Source organism: Cheilinus undulatus, linkage group 23 (genome assembly GCF_018320785.1).
Source record: "Cheilinus undulatus linkage group 23, ASM1832078v1, whole genome shotgun sequence".
Taxonomy (NCBI): domain Eukaryota; kingdom Metazoa; phylum Chordata; class Actinopteri; order Labriformes; family Labridae; genus Cheilinus; species Cheilinus undulatus.
Genome location: NC_054887.1, coordinates 21137531 through 21158677, shown reverse-complemented (window position 1 = coordinate 21158677; position 21147 = coordinate 21137531). Strand labels below are relative to the sequence as shown.

At 40.0% G+C, this 21147-nt stretch overlaps 1 protein-coding gene across 1 annotated transcript; it reads right to left on the bottom strand.

The window, feature by feature from the left end:
- Nucleotides 1-20: 20 nt before the first annotated feature.
- Nucleotides 21-15636, bottom strand: si:dkey-159a18.1 (sortilin). Its single transcript, XM_041780822.1, has 21 exons — nt 15274-15636; nt 14838-14900; nt 14679-14755; nt 14509-14605; nt 12381-12548; nt 12141-12214; nt 11899-11945; nt 9601-9737; nt 9419-9502; nt 7323-7383; nt 4978-5130; nt 4435-4532; nt 4207-4306; nt 3477-3651; nt 3197-3390; nt 2759-2951; nt 2568-2684; nt 2345-2489; nt 2155-2261; nt 826-943; nt 21-706 (listed from the first exon to the last, which is right to left on the bottom strand). Exons 1-21 carry the CDS (start codon nt 15529-15531, stop codon nt 692-694), a joined length of 2481 nt encoding a protein of 826 aa, XP_041636756.1. The 5' UTR covers nt 15532-15636; the 3' UTR covers nt 21-691.
- Nucleotides 15637-21147: the final 5511 nt, after the last annotated feature.

Here is a 21147-nt window from a genome sequence, read left to right as displayed (position 1 = left end):
TGTTCATGTATTAAACATTGGAAGGGGCTGTTTTAATTTTATTAAGTTGGTTTGCCAGTGCTGTCTTATTTGTGTACTATGTCACTCAAGCATCATAAATTTACATTTGTGAATGAAACACCATCCAAAAATAGACCAACATATAGGAGGAAAAGATAGTCAAGCAGTGGCAGGTTTTCCTTGACGAGTAAGACATTTCAACAATATAACATCTTTGTGTCTACTTCACTAAGTTCCTGCCTTTTCTTCTTCTTTTTGCAACTCATAATAGATTGGATACGTTACAGCGCCATCTTTCTATTGATGATCAGAAGTTCCTGTACATGTGTCAATTTAAACAAAGTCTTATTTAAACTGTGAATTGAATAATAGTAATCAAGCTGACGTTTGGCAGTTTTCAAAAGAAATGCACATTTTTGGTTTACACTGTTTTCACATTGAACAGACAGTAAAAAGGCGGTATAACACAGTAAAATCAAGATAAAAATACACTGTACAAAATCAAAGAGTTAGTTATGTAAAGTCATCACATGAAGTTCATTCAATAAATTAAGACATTCTGCGCGTGTCAATCAGGTCCTCAAGAAAGCGGCTCTCAGTAAAAAGGCATCTGGGATCAATCGAACAAGTCTTTCAGCACAGCTGGTTTCAGTTGTGAAACTTTTACTCTTCCAAGAAATGGTGTTTTGTGTCATTGAAGAAGATCCTGCCCAGAGAAATAGGAACAACAGGATAATGTCCATGAGAAAATCAATCTGGAGGAAATATTTTTTAAAGTCAGAGAAACACAAAAAAAAACCAGGACCGAAACTAAATCAGTCTTACTTCATCTGAGTCCTGCTGGCCAGCCGTGCCGTTACTGCTGGTGGCACTCTGAAAATCTGTTGTGATGTTGTTTTCATCATCCTGAATCTGAAGGTTGGAGAAACGATATGCTGGTGCCCTGTAAATGGAAAAATGAAACCACAAAGATCATATTGTTCATATTCACATGGGATAGAAGTCCTTATCAATGTTTATTCAATTCACATTATTGATAATGCATCACCCTAACATTTAGCCACTTGGTTGGCTGGGAAGTGGTTAAACCCACCAGTGACATACAGAATAATTTCCAGTACTATAAAAATGCACAAATTCCTACTGAATGTAATGTTGGCCAGGAATTTACCTGTTAGCTAACTTGGTGGTAGCTTGGAGGGTTCTGCTAACATTCAAATCTGTACTAAATACTGCATATTTTGAGTGCACAAAGTGTATTCAAACTGAGAAGTGTACTCAACTGCAGTATACTACCAGCACTCTCAAAACATCCAAGAATTGAATGTGGAACAATGGAAACTTCTCTATAACGCCATGTTGCCATGGTGATGTAGTGGATATTGCACTGTTAGCATGCTAGCGCGCTAGCTAGCGTTAGCACCCGCTAGCTAGCTAACATGTTGGTAGGAACTGCAGCAGATTTTTAATCAAGAAAAAGGCATTTGAGGTCAAATAAATTCATTTTCTTGAAGTGAATAATGTTAACATAAAATACAAGTTACATGACTTTAATAGTGAATGAAAATAGCCATCAAACTTCACTAATAATCACCTAATGTTTGTTTTCAACTTGCAGTTAAACAGCTGTCCAGTACAAAATAGCTGTGTACAGTTTAGGACAGTAGTAACCCTCTGTGACTTAGTGCTCTGTGCTGTATTTAACTGTACTATAATGCAGTTTTCTAACAGAAATATGCAATTGAGATCCACTGAGTATTGTTTAAATGGCTGTGTGAGTAGAGATTTATCATCTATGGTTGTACTGTTTAGCATTCAGCAGCTTATTAGCTGATATTAGCATTAGCTGCCTAACTAATACTACCATTACTAAATTGTGATTCTTCCGGTTGTCAAAGCACTTTGTGAACCTCTGATTTTAAAGGTGCTATACAAATAAAGTTTATTATTATTATTATAATTATTATTAACTAAAAAGCATTTTACAAATTTTTAGGGAAGGAAAGAAGGACTATGACAGCAAGACAGTGGCTAAATGCCAACATTAGCAGTTGTCCTGCTGTAGCTGAATGGTTTACATGCCAGTTTCTGCTCTGTGAATATTAGTTGGTTAAATATAAATGTAAATACAGAACATGTCTCAGTCTTACTAACCTGTTTCTGTACACTGCCCTCTTGACAGCGAGGATGGCTGAAACGATAGCTATTAGGACAACCACTCCTGCTCCTGCACACACCAGGATCAACACCAGTCGCTCTCGCTACAAAATAAATCAAATTAAATCCCATAAACATGGACATTGAAAGCTAGGTACTGTGTGTTTAGGGCAGAAAATCCACTGACCGGTGTGTCAAAATGTGTAATTGGAGATGAGGACCTCGCAGGTGGACCAGGGCTGGGTTTAACACTACAGGGTCTTATGACCGTCTGCATGGCGAGCTGAGGAGAGAAGCCCCCCTCGCACCTATCACTTGGGACCTTACGATACCTACAAACATTGTTATGAGAGTATGAGCTTTTACAAAAGTTTATTATTTAGATTATAAACAGGTGTAAATATTATTACCCCGCTGTGAGAAGCTCGTCCTCCTCTCCATTCAGACAGAGCTCCAAGGTTTTATTTGGGGCACTTGATTGTCTCACACATTCTGAGGTGTTCACATGGCGATAGTAGCCATAGTCGCTGTTCAGAGGGTGATTTATGGTAAGAAAATTTGTCTTAGAAGTTCCTATAATGTTTTGAGTTGAGAGACATACCATATGTAATCTTCTCTGGTGCACAAACAGGGGCTTTGCTTCTTGTTTACTACAAAGCCCTTACCGTTTCTGCACACAGATTGTTTCTTCAGTCTCCTGTACGTCTCTTTGATACCCAACACGCAGCCGTTTCTCTCCGAGTCTCCTTCATCTGTAGAATGAGCCAGCCACTCTTCATAGTCCTGGTCATTACCTTTGAATTACATTAAGACCGTCAACAACACGATAATGTGAGATTAATATCAATATGTCTTGAATTTAGAAATGGTGTACCTCAGGGCTCAGCCTTTAGACCTCTGTTGTTTACACTTTATATCGCTTTATATATTTACACTATTAAATGACTGTGTCTTTTTTAATTGTTTGATGCCTGTCCATCTCATTTTCATTCCTAACAGTGTTTTCAGCCCAGTTCGAAATGAAAGGATCTTAACTCACACTCTCTTGTAATGAGGCTTTGGAAATCGATGGTGACCGTGACCCACATGGGCTGATCGTCTTCTTCAGGTCTGAAGCCCCACACGCTGACATTCATGGCCTTCGTCCCAGGCTCTGATGCCAGGCCCGCAAAGAAGAACGGTTGCTCTGTGAAATTGTACGACTTCCAGCACTGGCCTTCATCTGTGGAAAACCTGAAGATGAGTCACAGAAAAGTATGGTTAGCATTTAAAACAGATTTTCACATGTTAGCATGTCAGAGCCTCCATTTTTCCAGTACTTGATAGTCTTGACTTGTCCTTCATGCTGGGCCTCTACAGCCACAATAAGACCCCCAGAGTCCAGTATGCTGTAGTGGTGGGTGCCCCTCAGTGTCCCCTTCCAGTTGTAACCCCCATCTGAGGAGACAAACACGTCTGGGTGCTGCGATGAGGACAAAGAGTCACCAACAGTACCTGTAAAGACATTTAACCATTTCATTGCACAATGGATATACAGTTTTACTTGGTGGAGACGGCTCTGTTCAAAAGATGCTCCCTGGGTTAGTCAAGCAGTATGCTTTGACTTTCCAGGGAGTGCATGGTTAGAAACCCCCATATGGATGGACACATTAATGACAATGCATACAGAATACAGTAAAATTAGTTCAAAAGCAATTAATCCATAGTAGCATGAATCTGAATATGAGGATGCAACAAGCTTTATGCTATAAAGGACAAGGCTGGGGTGGAGGAGGTTAAGCTGTACCAGAAGCAGCATGGTGCATAAGCATCAATGCAAGCAGGGATTAGTGAGAAGTATGTTATATTCAAATACACCACTGTGTTGAGAGGAAGAGCTGTGATTGGCTGTGGGAGCTGGGAGGTGATAATTAAGATGAGCTGGCCGTTATCTGATCACGGCTGGGCGTAAGCAAGTTAAATTTGTGAACAACAGTTATAAAAGTATTTAAAAGAAAATATGTAAAAGCTTTGATTGAAAAGAATATTGGTTAATTGCTCTTAAATTACCATGAGCGATCACCAGACCAATAGCAGTGGGTTCGGACAGAGCTAGCATGGGAACGATGCGGTTGTTGCGACTGTGCTCTCCATGAATATGAAGATTGCACTGCAAGAAAAATACAAACACCATGCTTTAATGACTTGAAAAAAACACATTAATATGCCCTAAATACAATACATTCTTAAAAGCACATGCAGACTGTGAGATGAGATATGTTTCAACATATAGCATACATTCTTTACTTGCTTTCCACACTCCACATTGTCAGGTTTTTTAAGTTGTCTCCATGTTCGTCCTCTGTTGAAAGAAATGACAGATCTGATGCGGCCATCTGCAAAAAAAAAAACACAACCAGAGTCATACTTAGGTATCTAAGGATGCAGAACTGCAAACATGCAGTTAAAAAATATCATTTATACATTCAATTTCATTCAAAAGTTGTTCAGTATGTACATCAATGATCTGCCAATAGTTAGGGCCAGAGGCATTATGATTTTGGGTTGTCAATCCATCCATGTCTTTATTGTGAATACATGATCTTATCCTAAAGAAAGACATTAATTCTTGAGAACAAACAACATAAACATAGATGCAATATGTATGTATATGTATGCATACCTACTGTAACTAGACTATATCACATGTTTACATACAATTTTGGACAGTGTCTGCTCTTGCTATTCAACTGTAACATATTTACCCACCTTTTTACGTGTTAAATTTAATTCTAAGATGCCTAAAAACATCTGACAGGGGATTGTCATTATTAGTCTTACCTTCATCTAGTTTGTTGGTGAGGTAGACTCCTCTAAGAGAAGTGATGTTGGTAAAGTCGCTCTTCCTGTGCCCGTCAAACAGGTGGCGCTCCAGGGATTTGGAGAACAAGATACCGCGGTCATCTGACGTGTACATGGTGCCAAAGAAAGTGTCTGAGGAGAGACACAAAGAAGGATTCAGACATGCTTAATTTTTCTTTGTATTTATTTATTTGAGTTTTTATTGAAAAAGTTTTCTGAAATACATGTTGAGAGGTTCTTGTAGCATTTGTCTGTACTGTGAAAATAATGGTATTATGCAGATTTTCATCAATGGTTATTATTGATGTTTTATCTGAGTCTGGTTACTGCCATACTACCCCAATTCAAAAAAAAGTTGTGTCACTGTAAAATGTGAATAACCAACCACTTCATTAAAATTGATATCTCATTTTGAATTTAATGACACCAGCACCTCTCAAAAAAGTAATGCAGGGGCAACAAATGACTGGAAATCGAAGTGGTGTGAATGAAAAACGGCTGGAGAAGCTTTTTGAGGTTATTTTGCATTTTGCAACAGGTCAGTAACATGACTGGGTATAAAAGGAGCCTTTTAAAGAGGCAGAGTTTTTCAGAAGTGTCACATCCCCTGGTTTAATTAGATAAGTCTTTTTATTTTTTCTTCATGTTTCCCAGCCTTGTCATTTCCTGTTTTATTCTGTATAATTACGATGTGTCTTCTTTCAGATCACTTCTTCCTGCCCATCCCTACCTGTTCCCCGTGTCAGTGATCACCTCATGTGTTTCACCTGTGTGTGTTTGTCTGATTCCCCTCACCTGGTGATCATTGTCTGGGCTTGTCTTCCTTCTCCTTGTGGATGTATATACCACTCACTCCCTTCCTTGTCTAACTCCTGTTTGCATTACTTTTGAGCCTTCTTTACCCTGTTTGATTAGACTTTTTACTCTGTGCCCTAAGTTCTACTTTTGGATCCTTTGCCTTTGGCATTTGGTTACAATTAGATGGGCAGAGGTTCACCAATCTGCATAAACTGTCTAAAAACTGTGACACAAATTAAACTAATATTCCTCATGTCCCACCATCTACTGTGCATATTATCATCAAAAGATTCAGAGAAACCCAGAGAAAATCTCTGGACCCAAGGGACAAGGCCAAAGGATTCTTGTGATCTTCAGGCCCTCAGGTGACACTACATTACAAACAGGCATGATTCTGTACTGGAAATCACTGCATGGGCTCAGGAATACTTCCAGAAATGTCAACACAGTTGGCTGGGAGAAGAGAAGAAGCCATATATGAACACGATCCAGACATGCTGCTGTCTTCTCTGGGCCAGAGCTCATTTAAAATGGACTGAGGAAAAATGGAAAACTGTTCTGTGGTCAGATGAATTAAAATGTGAAATTCTTTTTGGAAACGATGGATTATGTGTCCTGTGGACTAAAGTGGAGAGAGACTATCCAGTTCGTTAGCACACAGTTCTAAAGCCTGCATCTCTGATGGTATGGAGTTGCATTAATGCCTATGGTGTGGGCAGAGTACACATCTGGAAAGGACTATTAATGCTAAAAAGCATAGAGGTTTAGAGCAACAACATACCGCATCCATCACAACAGGACTATTGAGAAGAATTAATATCGGAAAAAATGGGACAACATTCCTCTCCCAAAACTCTTTTGTACATTTTACTCAGTGTCCCAGCTTTTGTGCATCACCTTCAAAGATACTTAGCACCTGAGAACAAGTGATGTCATGCTGACACAAACCTTTCAACATCAGCATCCTAACATAACACCATGTCAGTCATGTCTAACCTGTGTGAAGCGCACACGTGTCAGCCAGAGCCATGAAGGGCAAACTCAGCGCTGTGAGATGATGGACAGGTTTAAGTTTCATGTGTGTCTGTGCTTGTGTTACACCCTGATCCTCAGATACATTTGTCAGCTTTTGCAGTGTAAACTAAATCTCCTTCCCCCTCCAGCCAACAAAAGATAAAGCCCCTTTACCCCCATATCTCCCCTATTTATCTAACGAGCACAAAGTCCCATCAGCCAACTGACCAGGGAGAGAAATATGATAATTAAGAGAGTATATGAGAAAGACAAAGAAAGGAACTTAAAAAGAGGGAGTGGAACAAAACACAGAACACAAACATGCACACTATGATGGAATGATTTGTCAGCAACACAGAGAACTTGTGGAACCAGTCAGACTTTTACCGTCCAGCTTTTCCATTACAACAAAAGCAGCTGAGAGGCCATTAATTCTGCCTCGTTTTCCTCACAAAGTGTGTTTTACTGTAAATGTGTGTCAAGGATTATTTAAAGGCACCCAAGTGTGTTACCTCCAGGGTTGTCCACATGCATGAAGAGCATTTCTTCATCTCCGTCCAGGATGGAGTAAAACTGCAAACAGACAGAAAGAGAGAGATGTGGGTGAGAAAATCTAACTGGAGAAAAACATGACAACAACTTTATGATGACTAATTTAATATTTGCAATAATCCTTGTCTAATCGCCATGAGAGAGAGAGAGAGAGTGTTTGTGCTGTCAACATAGCAGTGGGTGTGTAGGTGTAAGAGTGTGTGGGGGTGTTTTTAAACAGAGAAATGTGTGTTAAGGAGGTGTTGAAAAGCAAATGTTGACATTCATGTTTTTACTTTTAACCATCAAAACAGCTCAAGATATTCAAATTTAAAAAGTCTAAAATTTATTAGATAAAAAGTGATCATTTTTGAGTTTAAAAAGCCGTTCATATACAAGGAAAAAAAATTTTTTTGTTTAAAACGTAAATTTACAAGAACATTATTTTAGATCATTAGCTTTAAAATATCCTATCATATAGAAAAAATCATACCAGGTGAAGCCACTTGCCTTCCACAAGTACAAGCACCCAAACAACTTTTATTTTGGTACCAGCTCTTGTCATTTACATACAAGTCCAATTTCAAAAAAAGCTGGGACACAGTGTGAAATGTAAACAAAAATTGAATGCAGTGATTTTCAGTTCTCACAAGCCCATATTTTATTCATAATAGAACATAAAATATCAGATGTTGAAACTGAGACATGAAAAATATGAGCTCATTGTGAATTTGATCACAGCAACACATCTCAAAAAAGTAGGGACGGGGCCATGTTTACCATTGCGTAGCATCCCCTTTTCTTTTAACAACACTCTAAATGTCTAGGAAGTAAGGAGAACTACTGCTGGAGTTTTGGGAGAGGAGTGTTGTCCCATTCTTGTCTGATGTAGGATTCTAACTGCTCAACAGCCCTGAGTCTTCTTGCCAGATTTTCTGTAGGTAAAAGGGGATGGGAGCATCTGTTGCTCTAAAACCTCTATATACTGAACTCTATATAATGAAGTACAACTTTACTTTACTTTCAGTATTGATGGTGTCTTTCTAGATGTGTAAGCTGCCCATGCCATAGGCACCACTGCAGCCTTATACCATCAGAGTTGAAGGCTTTTCAACTGTCTACTGATAACAAGCTGGAGGGCTGTGATGTCCAGAAAGAATTTCAAATTTTGGTTCATCTGGCCACAGAACAGTTTTCCATTTTGCCACCTTTGGCCTTGTCCCCTGCACACAGAGAATTTCCCTGATTCTCTGAATCTTTTGATGATATTATGGACTGTAGATAGTGATGATTGTTGTATTGAGGAACATGTCTCTGAAATAGTTCCAAAAGTTTTTAGGCACAGTTTTTCCATAGATTGGTTAACCTCTGCTCATCTTTACCACTGAAAAACTCTGCCTCCCTGAAATGCTTGGAACTGGCCTGTTGCAAATTAACCACTTTAGTTGCACAATGCACCTCCAGCTGTTTTTCATTCGTACCACTTACTTTTCCAGCCTTTTGTTGCCCTGTCCCTACTGTTTTGAAATGTGTTGTTGCCATAAAATTCAAAATGAGCATATATTTTTCTTGAAATGGTAAAAAGTCTGAGTTACAACACCTGATATGTTGTTTATGTTCTATTAAGAATAAATTCTAGGTTGTATGAGATTTTCACATCATCACATTTTTTTATTAACATTTACACAGTGCCCCTACTTTGTCGGAATTGGGTTGTACAGCAACTTTGGTGGTAATTTTATTTTTAAAACATTAATAAAAAATCATTAGATAAAAAATTAAGAACAACTTTTTAAAACATAAATATTTAGAAGGTTAAGGCCCTACATTTTACTCCATGCATTAAATAAGCATGTCTTTTTAGTCATGTTCATATCAGAAATACACATTGAGATATTCTTTAAAACAACATTTTTGATTCTCATTTTTGACTTTTGCAACTCTTCTTTTTTTCCTGCCTTTCTGTTGTTGTTTTTACTAACAGGTACCACAGCACCAACTCATATTCCTTGTACTTAAACTCAGCTGTAAATCTGATTCTCTTGTTGAATGGTTGCCATTATTTCTTGTTTCTCACCTGCTCAGTGGAGGCAGAAGGCAGCAGAGCTCGGCTGAATGTGTCTCCTTGGTCTGATGAGAAGTACATGACACGTGGGGATCTCTGTGGGAAAAAAAATCACAGTGTTTCAAAACCATCACCAGAATGAGCAGTGTGTTGCCTTGAGACTAACATTTGTGTTAAATTATTTTTATACTCACTGGATCTTCCATGACAGAGAAGAAGAGAAACGCTCCTATGTAGCCAAAGCTGAAGATGTCCTCGTGGATGATTGTGAAAGATTTCCCCAGATCTGTCGTCCTCTTCAGTACTAAATCTCCCCGCTCTTCTGCATCAACTACAGTACCAAGAGGAGGAAATGACAATAACAAACTACAGTATGAAATAAAATACTTTAAAAGTCACTTCTTTATCATTTCCACCTGCATTCAATCCAATAAGGCCCAAGTCTACCATTGTGATTTTAATGTATTTTAATTTTTACAATAAAACTAAGACAAAATGTGTCCCAGCATCTACCCGATTCCGTTATTCACTTATAAAGAAATATGAATACGCAAAAGAGGGATTAAACTCAAAAGTGAGACATCGTTCTATTAAGTAATCAGGTTTTCATCCATTGATGGACATTCAAGATTCTGTCATTAAATACTAAAAGAAAAAGTCATCCCTTTTGTTCCCTTTTGAAATCAAGTTGGCCACGTTTTTGTTTAACTTTTGATGCTTACTGTCTTTTACTGGATCACTGTTTTAATCACAACAGTCTGGCTGCAGGCAGCAGATCTCAGATGCCCCTTCTTGTAGACCACTATGGTAAGACTCTGCACATGTCAGAAAGGAAATACGAGCTAAAACGTTCAAAATAAAGTTAGATTAAAACTTCCAATGGGGTTTAGGGTAAGTGTTAAGGTAGGGGTTAGGATACAAGAGTTAAAAGTCAAAAACCTGACCTGAAAAATCCTAAATACAAAACATTTAATAAGTTGAGTAAATAGTCTGCCTACAGGAAAAAAATCTTGTCCTCCATGAAACCACTTCAACACAGCTAACCTAGCTAAGGCTGAAGCTAATGAAGCTATGTAGATAATGTAGCTAACATAGCTAAATCTAAAGCTAACAAAGTTAATGAAGCTATATTAGCTAGGTTATGCAGGAAAACATAGCTACATAACTAATGTAGCTAAAGCAAAGGAAGCGACATTTGCTATATAAGCTTTGTAGACAATGTAGCTACATAACATAGCTAAAGCAAACAATGCCACATAATCTATTTAGGTAATGTAGCTACATCACTAATGCAGCTGTAGCAAAAGAAGCTACATTAGCTACATACGTTTTGTAGACAATGTAACTACACAACAGCTAAACCTAAATCAAAGGAAGCTATGTTAGCTACATAATCTTTGTGGACAATCTAGCTACATCCCATAGCTAAAGAAAAAGCAAATAAAGCTGCATAACCTGCTTAGGTAACATAGCTACATCACTAATGTAGCTAAAGCTTAAGCATATTAAGCTAAGTTAGCTATCCAAGCTCTTTAGGCAGTGTAGCTATATAACATAGCAAAAGCTTGAGCAGATGAAGCCATCTAAGCAACAAAGCTACAACACTAATGTAGCTAAAACTACAGCAAACAAAACTATGTTAGATTATGCTACATTTGCTTAAGATAGACTTGTTTCAGAAGTAGTAATGTGAACGGTGGTTTGCTTTAGCTTTGTTACCTTGGACATTATTTGCTGGTACAACATTTTAGAAGTTTTATCTACATTGCAAAAAAAAAAAAAACTTCTGAAATGCTGACATTAGTGGTCTGCAAGAGAGGCATCAGCAGCCAGACCCTGTTGTTTTACCAGAAGCCTACTGAGCCTATTGATTTTTTGACATTCAATTATTTCTCAATTATTGCTTAGGGTTGGTTGCTTTATAATAATAGATTTCTCAAAGTGAGGACTTTTTAACATACATTTATATAACCTGATTCTGATAAAAAAAAAGCTTAAGGAGTGCAGTTTTATTGAGCAGAGTCCTTAATTCAGATCAAGCAATAGGTAGCAGAGGTTAGCAGAGCCAAGCAGTACATTTTGGACTTGGAAATATCTAGTGGGTCCACAGTTTTATGGGGGTTGGATAGAATAAGGCCAGAAATGTACTTGCTGTTTCACCTTTTGTTCGCATCTGTGTGTGGCTGCTAAAAAAAAAACATAATTGTGAATATTCTTGTCTGTACATGACAGGTAATACCAGAGGACACCACTTGAGGGTGCACCAGAGCGCTCAGGCCTTTGACATCCCCTGATGTGTGGAAGTGTGGGATGTAAACTATAAACATGGCAACACTCAGGGTTTCTTACTGTTTAAAGTATTAGAGGTAATGTAAGAAATAAAGACTCAGAGAACAAAGCAGTTGTGATTTTATAACTAACATTTCTGTGAGAAAATTCTCCTTCTTTAGCGACCTGACCTTGCAAACCTTTAAAATGCTTCAGCTTCTTACCTGCATCTGTTTGGCTGAAGCTGAAGAACAAATTGATGCCAGCTCCCCTGATGAAAGGAGGAAGGAAAAGCATGTCACAAGCACCAGAAACTTCCTAGATAAGTCTTTCAAGAGTTCTTTATGCCAGAACAAAACATTCAACATATCGTGTTCACTCAATCAAACTCATTCACAGAATTTCTAACATGCTTTTTGTTATTCACACAGCGTCTTCGTGTGGTATATTTCCTGTTTTTACTCACCATGAGAAAGAATGCACTCCATCGTGTACTTTTGTCCACTTGGCACCAAAGTCCAGAGAGAGCCACAGACCGCCCTGTGAGCCGGGAGGGAACAGGAGAAGTGTTTACCTTCACTTAAAGGTGTGTGCTCAAAGTGTTTAAAGCCATGTGTTTGAGAGTACAAGTTTTAACACAGGGACTCTACCATGAACTAGGAATTGTTATAAAAAGTAGGAGTTTTAAATGATAGAATTGATTTACATCGATGCTCAGGGCCACGAGGTAATCCGGGTTGAGGAAGTGGTACGTGATTGGCAGAGCCAGGTGGAAAGGGAGCTGGATGAACTTGAAGGTGGCGCCTGCGTCAGTGGAAGTGAAGATGATCCCACCTGGGTGGTCTACAACTGGAATGTCTGCTGTCAGAATCACCTGTCAGATCAGAGATAAATTAGATAAAGATAAGATTAAGCTGCCATGACTTGCATCAGTACATTTCTTATGATGTATTTTAAACACCTGTGGACTCGGGGATGAGGTTAGGGAGTTACTGCATTCCTTTGTGCCCTAAAGTTTTGAAAGGACTTTACCGCAGTACCCTCTCTGATGCCAGATAAAACATGATCAGGTGCCCTGCAGGGTGCCCCCCAGTGGAAAAAAATATGGTAAAGTGGTCTCAAATGCCCTTCAAGTTGACAAAGCTTAGTAGAGTGGCCCCTAGGAGGCAACTCAAGTGGAAAAAAAACATGGGAAAGTGCTTTCTAGGCTACCCAGCCATCCATAAAGTGCCCTTTAAGATGTCCCTTCAGTGGACAAATATGGTAGGATGCCATCAAGGATGCTTCTCCAGTGGAAAAACATGGTAATTGCTCTCTAGGATTCCCTTTCAGAGGACAAAAATACTATAAAGTGCCTTTGAGGGTGCCCTTCTAGAGGATATAATATGGGAAAGTGCTCTCTAGGATGCCCTGGGGGGGATATCATGCCCTATGGCACTCCCACCAAGTGAACAAAACATGGTTAGGTTCTCTGGAGTTGCCTTTCTAGTGGACAATATATAATAAAGAGCCCTTTGGTGCTCTCTAGTTCCCTTTCCAGTTGACAAAATATGGTAAGGTGCCCTCTTGGATGCCCCTCAAAGGGACAATAAATTGGTAAAGTGCCCTTTAGAGTGCCCCTCCAGTAGACAAAACATTGTAAACTGCCCTTTAAGGTGCCCCTATAGTGGACAAAATATGGTAAAGTGCTCCGTAGGTTGCACCTCCAGTAGTTAAAACCTGGTATAATGATCTCTAGGGTGCTTGTTTAGTAGAGAAATGGGACATAAAAGACCCTTGGGTGCCCTTTAAGTGGCCAAAATATGGTAAATCATCCTCTAGGATGCCACTCCAGTTGACAACTATGGTAAAGTGCTAGCTAGAGTCCCCTTTCCAGTTGACAAAATATGGTAAGGTGCCCTCTGGGATGCCACAAAAAGGGACAAACACGGTAAAGTGCTCTCTAGAGCGCCCCTTATGTGGAGAAAATGTGATACTATTTCCGTGAGTGTGCAGTTACAGTGGACAAAATGTGGTAAAGTGCCCTCTATAAACGTGACCCAGTTGACAAAACTGAATAAAGTGCCCTATAGAGTACACCTCCAGTGTACAAAACATGGTAAAGCGCTGTCTAGAGTCTCTTTTCCAGTAGACAAAATATAATAAAGTGCCCATTAGGGTGGCCATTAGGTGTAACAAACATGATAAAGTGCCCTTTAGAGTTCCATTTCCAGGAGACAACACATGGTAAAGTGCCCTATGCCCTTCCAGAGGACAAAGCATGGTAAGGTGCCCTCTGTGGTCCCAATTAATTGGCCAAAACCTAGTAAAGTGCTCTTAGGTGCCCTTCCAGTGGACCAAACACAGTTAAGTGCCCCTCCAGTGATAAAGTGCCCTCTAGGGTGGCCCTCAGGTGTAACAAACATGTTAAATTGCTCTCTTAAATTCCCTTTCCAGTGGAAAAAACCTCTAAGGTAACCCTCCAGTGGACAAAATATGGCAAAGTGCCCTCTAGGGCCTTTTCCATTTCAAAATAACAAAGTGACCTCCAGGTCACCATCTCAGTGCACAAAACCTGATATCTGCATTTTCCCTTGGTCTCCAACTATTTTGCCATAGTTGCCACACTCATACACCACTCTCTGTGTACATGTCCAGCAAAAACAAGAAACAAAAAGACAGAAAATGTATTTGACCATGTAGATGTGGCAAAAACTGATACAGCAAAAGACAAACAAGATGTCCTCACACTTTCGGTGGCAACAGCATCACCTCCGCCTAGGAGGAGAAGGAACAACAAAAGTTTCCCCACCCACTTACTCTTACAGCTCACTTACAGCACCCATTCAACTTACAGAGCTTCCTGGACCAACGCTGACCCCAAACTCCTCCTTGATGAAGGTGTTGTTGATCCGGTCAGAGATGTCATGGAAGGATTTTCCATAATCGGTGCTGATGAGGGAGAAAGAACAATTTTAGCTCCACTTTTTGGTTCTCTTCAGGGTGGAAAGATGCTGAGACTCACCTCCGATAAAGCCGAGATGAGCCTCCATCTAGGAAAGAGTCTATAGGAGCGCTGAATGTTGACAGAACCAGGACGACCTATGCAAGCAGTAAAGTTACCAAAAATATCTGAATGTGGCTCTCTATGATTTTTGATGGCTGTTTTGTGTAGGATACTCACTCCTGTACCATCACCAACCCATGTAAGGATGACATAAGAGCCATCATCACCGTTAAACCCTGTCTGGGAGACAAAGATGGCACAATCACTGATATAAGAGCTTTGCTTTTGTGAGATTCTAGAAGAACAGGCATTATGGGATGTTAAGAAGTGTAAAATGTCTGAATAAAAAGTTTGCACAAATGCCTCATGTTCACAAATTCTAATAATTAATTTTTTGTCTCCACAATTTCCATTTTCTATGTACTTTTAAGACATTTATCACATGGTATTCATATGAAAAAGGAAAAATAAAACACGGTGAAAACTCTTCCAAGACATTTTTGATGTCTCTATTCAAACACTGATTCTCCAAATCTGATATTTTTCTCGTCGACTTTGCTCCCTTTTCACCTCAGCCTCTCCACTTTCAGAACAAAGCTCCCAATCCCCTCACCTCATGCGTATTTTCATCCAGAATCTTGTGCTCCTCGGGGGTGAGGGGGATCCGGCAGGAGGTGAAAAGAGGACCGTGAGAAGGCCTGGAGGTGCTGCTGGCGTCCCTCCTTGGACGTGAGCGCGCCTTACCCCGGCTGCCATCCTGCTGAGTCCGGTGGAAAGTCCCCGTCCTCCCCCCTCTTCCACTGCTGCTGCTGCCCTCAGCACCCAGAAGAAAAACGCACAGCCCACCCAAGACCACCAGTCTCCAGATCATTATCCGTTAGACGACAACGGAATCTGCGTAAAAACGGGAGCACCTGATGATTCCTGCCGATACTGACTCGGTTTTTAATCCTGCGCTAATGTCAAGAGGAGGGTGGGCCGTGCTCGGACGGGTCATTAACATAAAAAGTGCTGCGTGCAGTGGTGCGTCCTCCAGCAGCAGGTGTTTCTACCCGCATGCAGGTGACCTCAGCTGCCAGGAGGATTTACATTTCAGGTGATGGAAACGCAGCTTGTGGGATTCAGTTATCTCCTTTAGGTCAGGTGCCAAAGGGCATCAGCATAGGTTTTGCGCTTTTACGCATAGCAACTATTGTGAACTATCTTTAAGATATCCTTTCAGAATAACGCTTGAGTTCATGTAGGGTGCAGAAATGAACGCAAGATGACGACATATACTCACGTGGTTCTGATAAGAATGCTCGCCTGAGACTTGGTGGAGAGTCTCGGAGGGTTCTGCATTTTTACGCATAAGTTCTCACCCTTGCAGCAAAACTAAAAAAAAATAAAAAATAAAAAATAAAAAAAAAGTGGATTTGAGGGTTTTAATACAGCTGACCACAAGAGGGCGCCATGAATTCTCACACTGAGAGAACAGCTTTTATACAGCTCACAATGAGACTGTTGGTCTTCCGTTTTCAAAGAATTTTAGGGAGATGACATCAAACTTTTTCATGCATTATCAAAGTGGCAAAAATGAACAGCTGAAAGATTGGAAACAGGTAAAAAGGAGCAAAAATAGGTTAAAAGAAACAAAGTGGGCTAAGACTGGTATATAAAGGGTAAAAAAAGTGTCCAAAATGTAAAATATGGCGAAAAAAATGGATCAACTGTGGCAAAAATGGGCCACAGTGGTTGGCAAAAAAGCAGCCAAAAAGTGTCAACAATTGGTTACAGAGGCAAAAAGTGGCAAAAAATGAACAGCAAATGTGTTGGCAAACAGGTTTAAAAGTAGCAAAAATAGGTGAAAAGAAACAAAACTGGGTTAAAAAAGGCCTATGAAGGATCAGAAATCAGCAGGAAAATGGTGAAAAGAGGTTGAAGTGTCAAAGAAGAAACAAAAAAGGCAAAAAGTGGCAAAAATGGGTTGAAAAGGCAAAAATGAGTCAACTGTGGCAAAAACTGGGCCAGAAGTGTGGTGAAAAAAGCTGAAAAGTGTCAACAATGGGTTCAGAAATAACAAAAACAAAGTGGCAAACATGAACAGCAAGAGTATTGGGAACAGGTTCCAAAAATAGCAAAAATAAGTTAAAAGGAGAAAAACTGGGTTAAGAAAGGCATATAAAGGGTCAAAAATCGGCAGGATAATGGTGAAAAGCGGATAAAAAGTGTCAAAAATGCAAAAGGTGGAGAAAAAATGTCAAAAAGTGTCAAAAGTGGGTTAAAAGGCAAGAATGGGTCAATTGTGACAAAATTGGGACAGAAGGGTGGTGAAAAGCAGGTAAAATGTGGCAAAAATTGGTTTAAAGTGTCAGAAAGGGGAAAAGATCGGTTATTAGTGGCATCAATGTGTTACAGCGGCAACAATTGGCAAAAGGGGTTAAAAAATGGCAAATGCTGCTTTCCTATTGGCAGCTTGAAACCTGCCTTTCTTGGGCCAGTTTGAGTCACTCTTTGCACCCTTACCTTGGACTGGTGACCTGGGGTAGAAGAGTAGAAGATCCCATGTAATTAGAATTGAATTTAAGGAAAACAAACAGCTGAGCAAGCAAAAGCATATTAATTGTCAGCAGTGTTAAGCGTCATTGAATAGGTAACAGTGGGTGGACAAATAAGAAGCCTTTAAACAGTCTTCTCTCAGTGATAAGCTCTGCAGCTGTGCCGAGGTGAGAGAGAGTTTGGATTTGAACCCTTTCTCCTGCCAGCACTGACATTCTGCCGTTACAAAAATGTACATAATACTTCCGATGCAAGTTTTTAAAAAAATTTGATCACATGTATCTCCAGAGAGCCATGTTTCAGGAATCTCTAGTAAGTCAGAGTGTTTGGCCCATTGTTTTCTTTCCGCCCGCTGACATCCTCTGAGCCCCAGCCCGTCTCTGTGGGACAGTGTCCTCCAGATGTGTGAGCAAGCAAGGATGTGCCAAAACACACAAAACACACATTTGCCTTTAGATTTAGAGCAAATGTAGTGAAATATGTGGACTGGAGCATTAGAGTTTTGTGTATGATGTTTGTTGTCATATAAATGTGTGTTTGAGTTCATCACACACACCAGGAAGTTAGCAGATGAAACATATCAATGTAACAAAAAAAGATTACTTGTCATCAATAATAAAACAGCAAAACCCATTAAAATCTGTAACTAACCAACATTATCAGTGTTACACAATCACAAGAGAAATCATGTTCTCAGTAACATCTGCAATATTTATTAGACAAAAAACAAATGTGAGGCTTAGGGAACATACAATATGCAAGACTTTTGGCAAACACGGAAACAAGTTAGTTAGATTCCAGCCAACATTTTTAATCTCTACTGCCGTCACAGTCAGCAGGCAACTGGAGACACCACAGCTATAGGGAACAAAAAAAGATGGCTGCAGGATTTACACAACACTTATTAACCCTTAGGACATGGGACATTTTGTGCCATCAACCCATTAAAGCCTGAAAATACAAATTATAGCCAGAAAATTATAATTTTTTAGGACTGAAATGATTTTTTAACTTTCTACTGAAATCCAAAAAAATCCAAATTTCCAGAAAATTTAACATATATATTTTTTGTATCTCATTTGACACATTTTTGGAAACTGAAAATCCACTTGAGGGCATTTTTATCATTTATCAGATTGTATTCAGAAGTTGTTTTAGTAATTTATTGATCATATTGATTAGATAGAGGTATCATAAAAGTATGTATATAATGTGTATACAAATATGTTACAACAGGCTTTAAGGCTGTGGGTCTGCTGGCCAACCCTTCCTAGATAAGGAAGAACTTCTTAAAAGCTCTCCCAAAGGGGAGAGCCAAAACCTTGGCCCCCATTGGCCCTCCTGCTTCCTTGGCGGACTAAAGAGCAGAAGCTACTGGTGAGGCTGTGGGTGTGGCACCCTTTAGGGTTCAGTCCAAGCTGCAGAAGGAGGACCGAGACTTTTCAGAAGCTTCCTGTAGAGCCTTTGGCTACATGAAGTCGAGAGGCCACGGCTACACCTGTACGTCGAGCTGCTGAGGAGCGCTTCAGCGATCACAACAGGCAACACAGGGCTGAGGTTAGTATCAGCAACGATCGCTTCCAGATGTTAGGAAACAGCCAATCATGGAATGTCGTCAGAACGTCACACAACCTGATAGTGCATGCACAGACCCCTAGGAGGTCTTCACCATGACACGAGTTACTGGCCTCAGAGTCACTGAGTGCTGACCTATAACATGGTCACCCATGGACTTGTCAGAGGACACAAACACAAAGGCATTGTGGGGATGCTGTTTCAACTAAGCTCCCTCAGTCATATGTCTAGTAGTGCTCACAAGACCTAAAATTCAAACAAGTTTCAAGCTGTTTCAACAAGTCTTCCCAAAGTTACTGGGCGTAATGTCTCGCAAGGCCAGTAAAGCCTTTTTCTATGTATCTTGTTGCTTTAAATACAGCAGATGCAGTTTGTATCTGGTGGTCCCACTGGCCCAGAATCCTGAAACCATAGAAAGGTGTACCAAAAATGACAAACCCCTGAGCCAGCAGGACAACCAGACACTACCCACAGATACTGCATAAAAAAAGCACATCTTAAAACTTGCCATTTCTGCCAATACAGGCAGTGAGATGTCAAGGGATATGGCAGTGATCCTGAGTCCATGCTCACTGCCACAAACCACGTCTTTACCACGAGGCTTTCAGAAGCAGACCCTCACTTACAGGTACATCTCAAAAAATTAGAATATCATGAAAAAGTTCAATAGTTTTTGTCACACTTTCCTGAAAGTGTAACCCATATATTATATAGACTCATTACATATAGAGTGAAATATTTCAAGTCTTTATTTCTTGAAATGTTGATGATTATGGCTTACAGATAATGAAAACCCAAAATTCAGTGTCTCAGAAAATTAGAATATTACATAAGATCCATAAAAAAGGACAATTTAAATAGAAATGTCAAGCTTCTGAAAAGTATGTTGATTTCTATGCCTTCAATACTTGGTTGGGCCTCCTTTTGCATGAATTACTGCATCAGTGAGGCGTGGCAAGGAGGCGATCAGCCTGTGGCACTGCTCCGGTGTAATGGAAGCCCAGGTTGCTTTGATAGCGGCCTTCAGGTCATCTGCATTGTTGGGTCTGGTGTCTCTCATCTTCCTCTGGACAATACCCCATAGATTCTCTATGGGGTTCAGGTCAGGCCAGTGTGCTGGCCAATCAAGCACAGTAACACCATGGTCATTGAAGCAGCTTTCGGTACCTTTGGCAGTGTGGGCAGGTGCCAAGTCCTGCTGGAAAATGAAATCAGCATCTCCATAAAGCTTGTCAGCAGAAGGAAGTGTGAAGGTCTCTAAAATGTCCTGGTAGATGGCTGCGTTGACTGTGGACTTCAGAAAACACAGTGGACCAACACCAGCAGATGCCATGGCAGCCCAAATCATCACTGACTGTGGAAACTTCCCACTGGACTTCAAGCAACGTGGATTCTGTGCCTCTCCACTCTTCCTCCAGACTCTGGGACCTTGATTTCCAAATGACATGCAAAATTTACTTTCATCTGAAAAGAGGACTTTGAACCACTGAGCAACAGTCCAGTTCTTTTTCTCCACAGCCCAGGTAAGACACTTCTGACATTGTCATTAGCACCTGATTAAGCACTCCTGCTACCTGCGGATCCACCATGGCTGCTGGACTGAACAGGCTGACACTTGTGCTGGCAGCGGTAGAAACAGACACCACCACCTACCGCTCTCCACCTGAAGCACAGCTAGACTGGCGGTGACGTCACACTCCTGCCCCTCCCACTTTACGTTCAGACTTTTTAGAGTTTTAGAGAAGGGAAAAACTTTTCTTTTGAGCTGTGATGAGAAATGTGCGAACCGAGGGATAAAACGAAGATAAAAATTATGAGATTGCATTAAAATTCCATTTATATATGATAAAGCCTTTTTAAGTCTATAATTAGCTATGCCACTTAAATAATGGTGACTAACAGAGAATTTATAACAATTAAAATTAAATGTAGTTTTCTTTTTGATAATGTGAAACATTGTGCAAAGTAAAGATTAAGTTTAATAGATAGATAGATAGATAGATAGATAGATAGATAGATAGATAGATAGATTTGAAATAGATTTCAATGTGTGGGTGGGATTCTTAAGAGGAAATGATGTGAAGCAGACTTACACAAGCTTCTTTGTCCTTCCAGAACAACAGCGGACAAACACGGCTTTATCGGGCTCTGGACAAAAGGCAAGTTCAGTTATAGAAACACACACATCCTGCCTCCCCCTCCTTCTCTCTTTGAGTATTAGTTTGAAGCTTTTCTCTGGTCACTTTCTCTTAATAACACTTTTAAAGCCACGACCATCAGCATGCAGAGCAACTGTTCTGATCTGGTTAATTTTACAGCTTGAACCTGCTGCTGTGGTGTCAGATTAAATGAGTACCCCACCTCATTTTGTCTT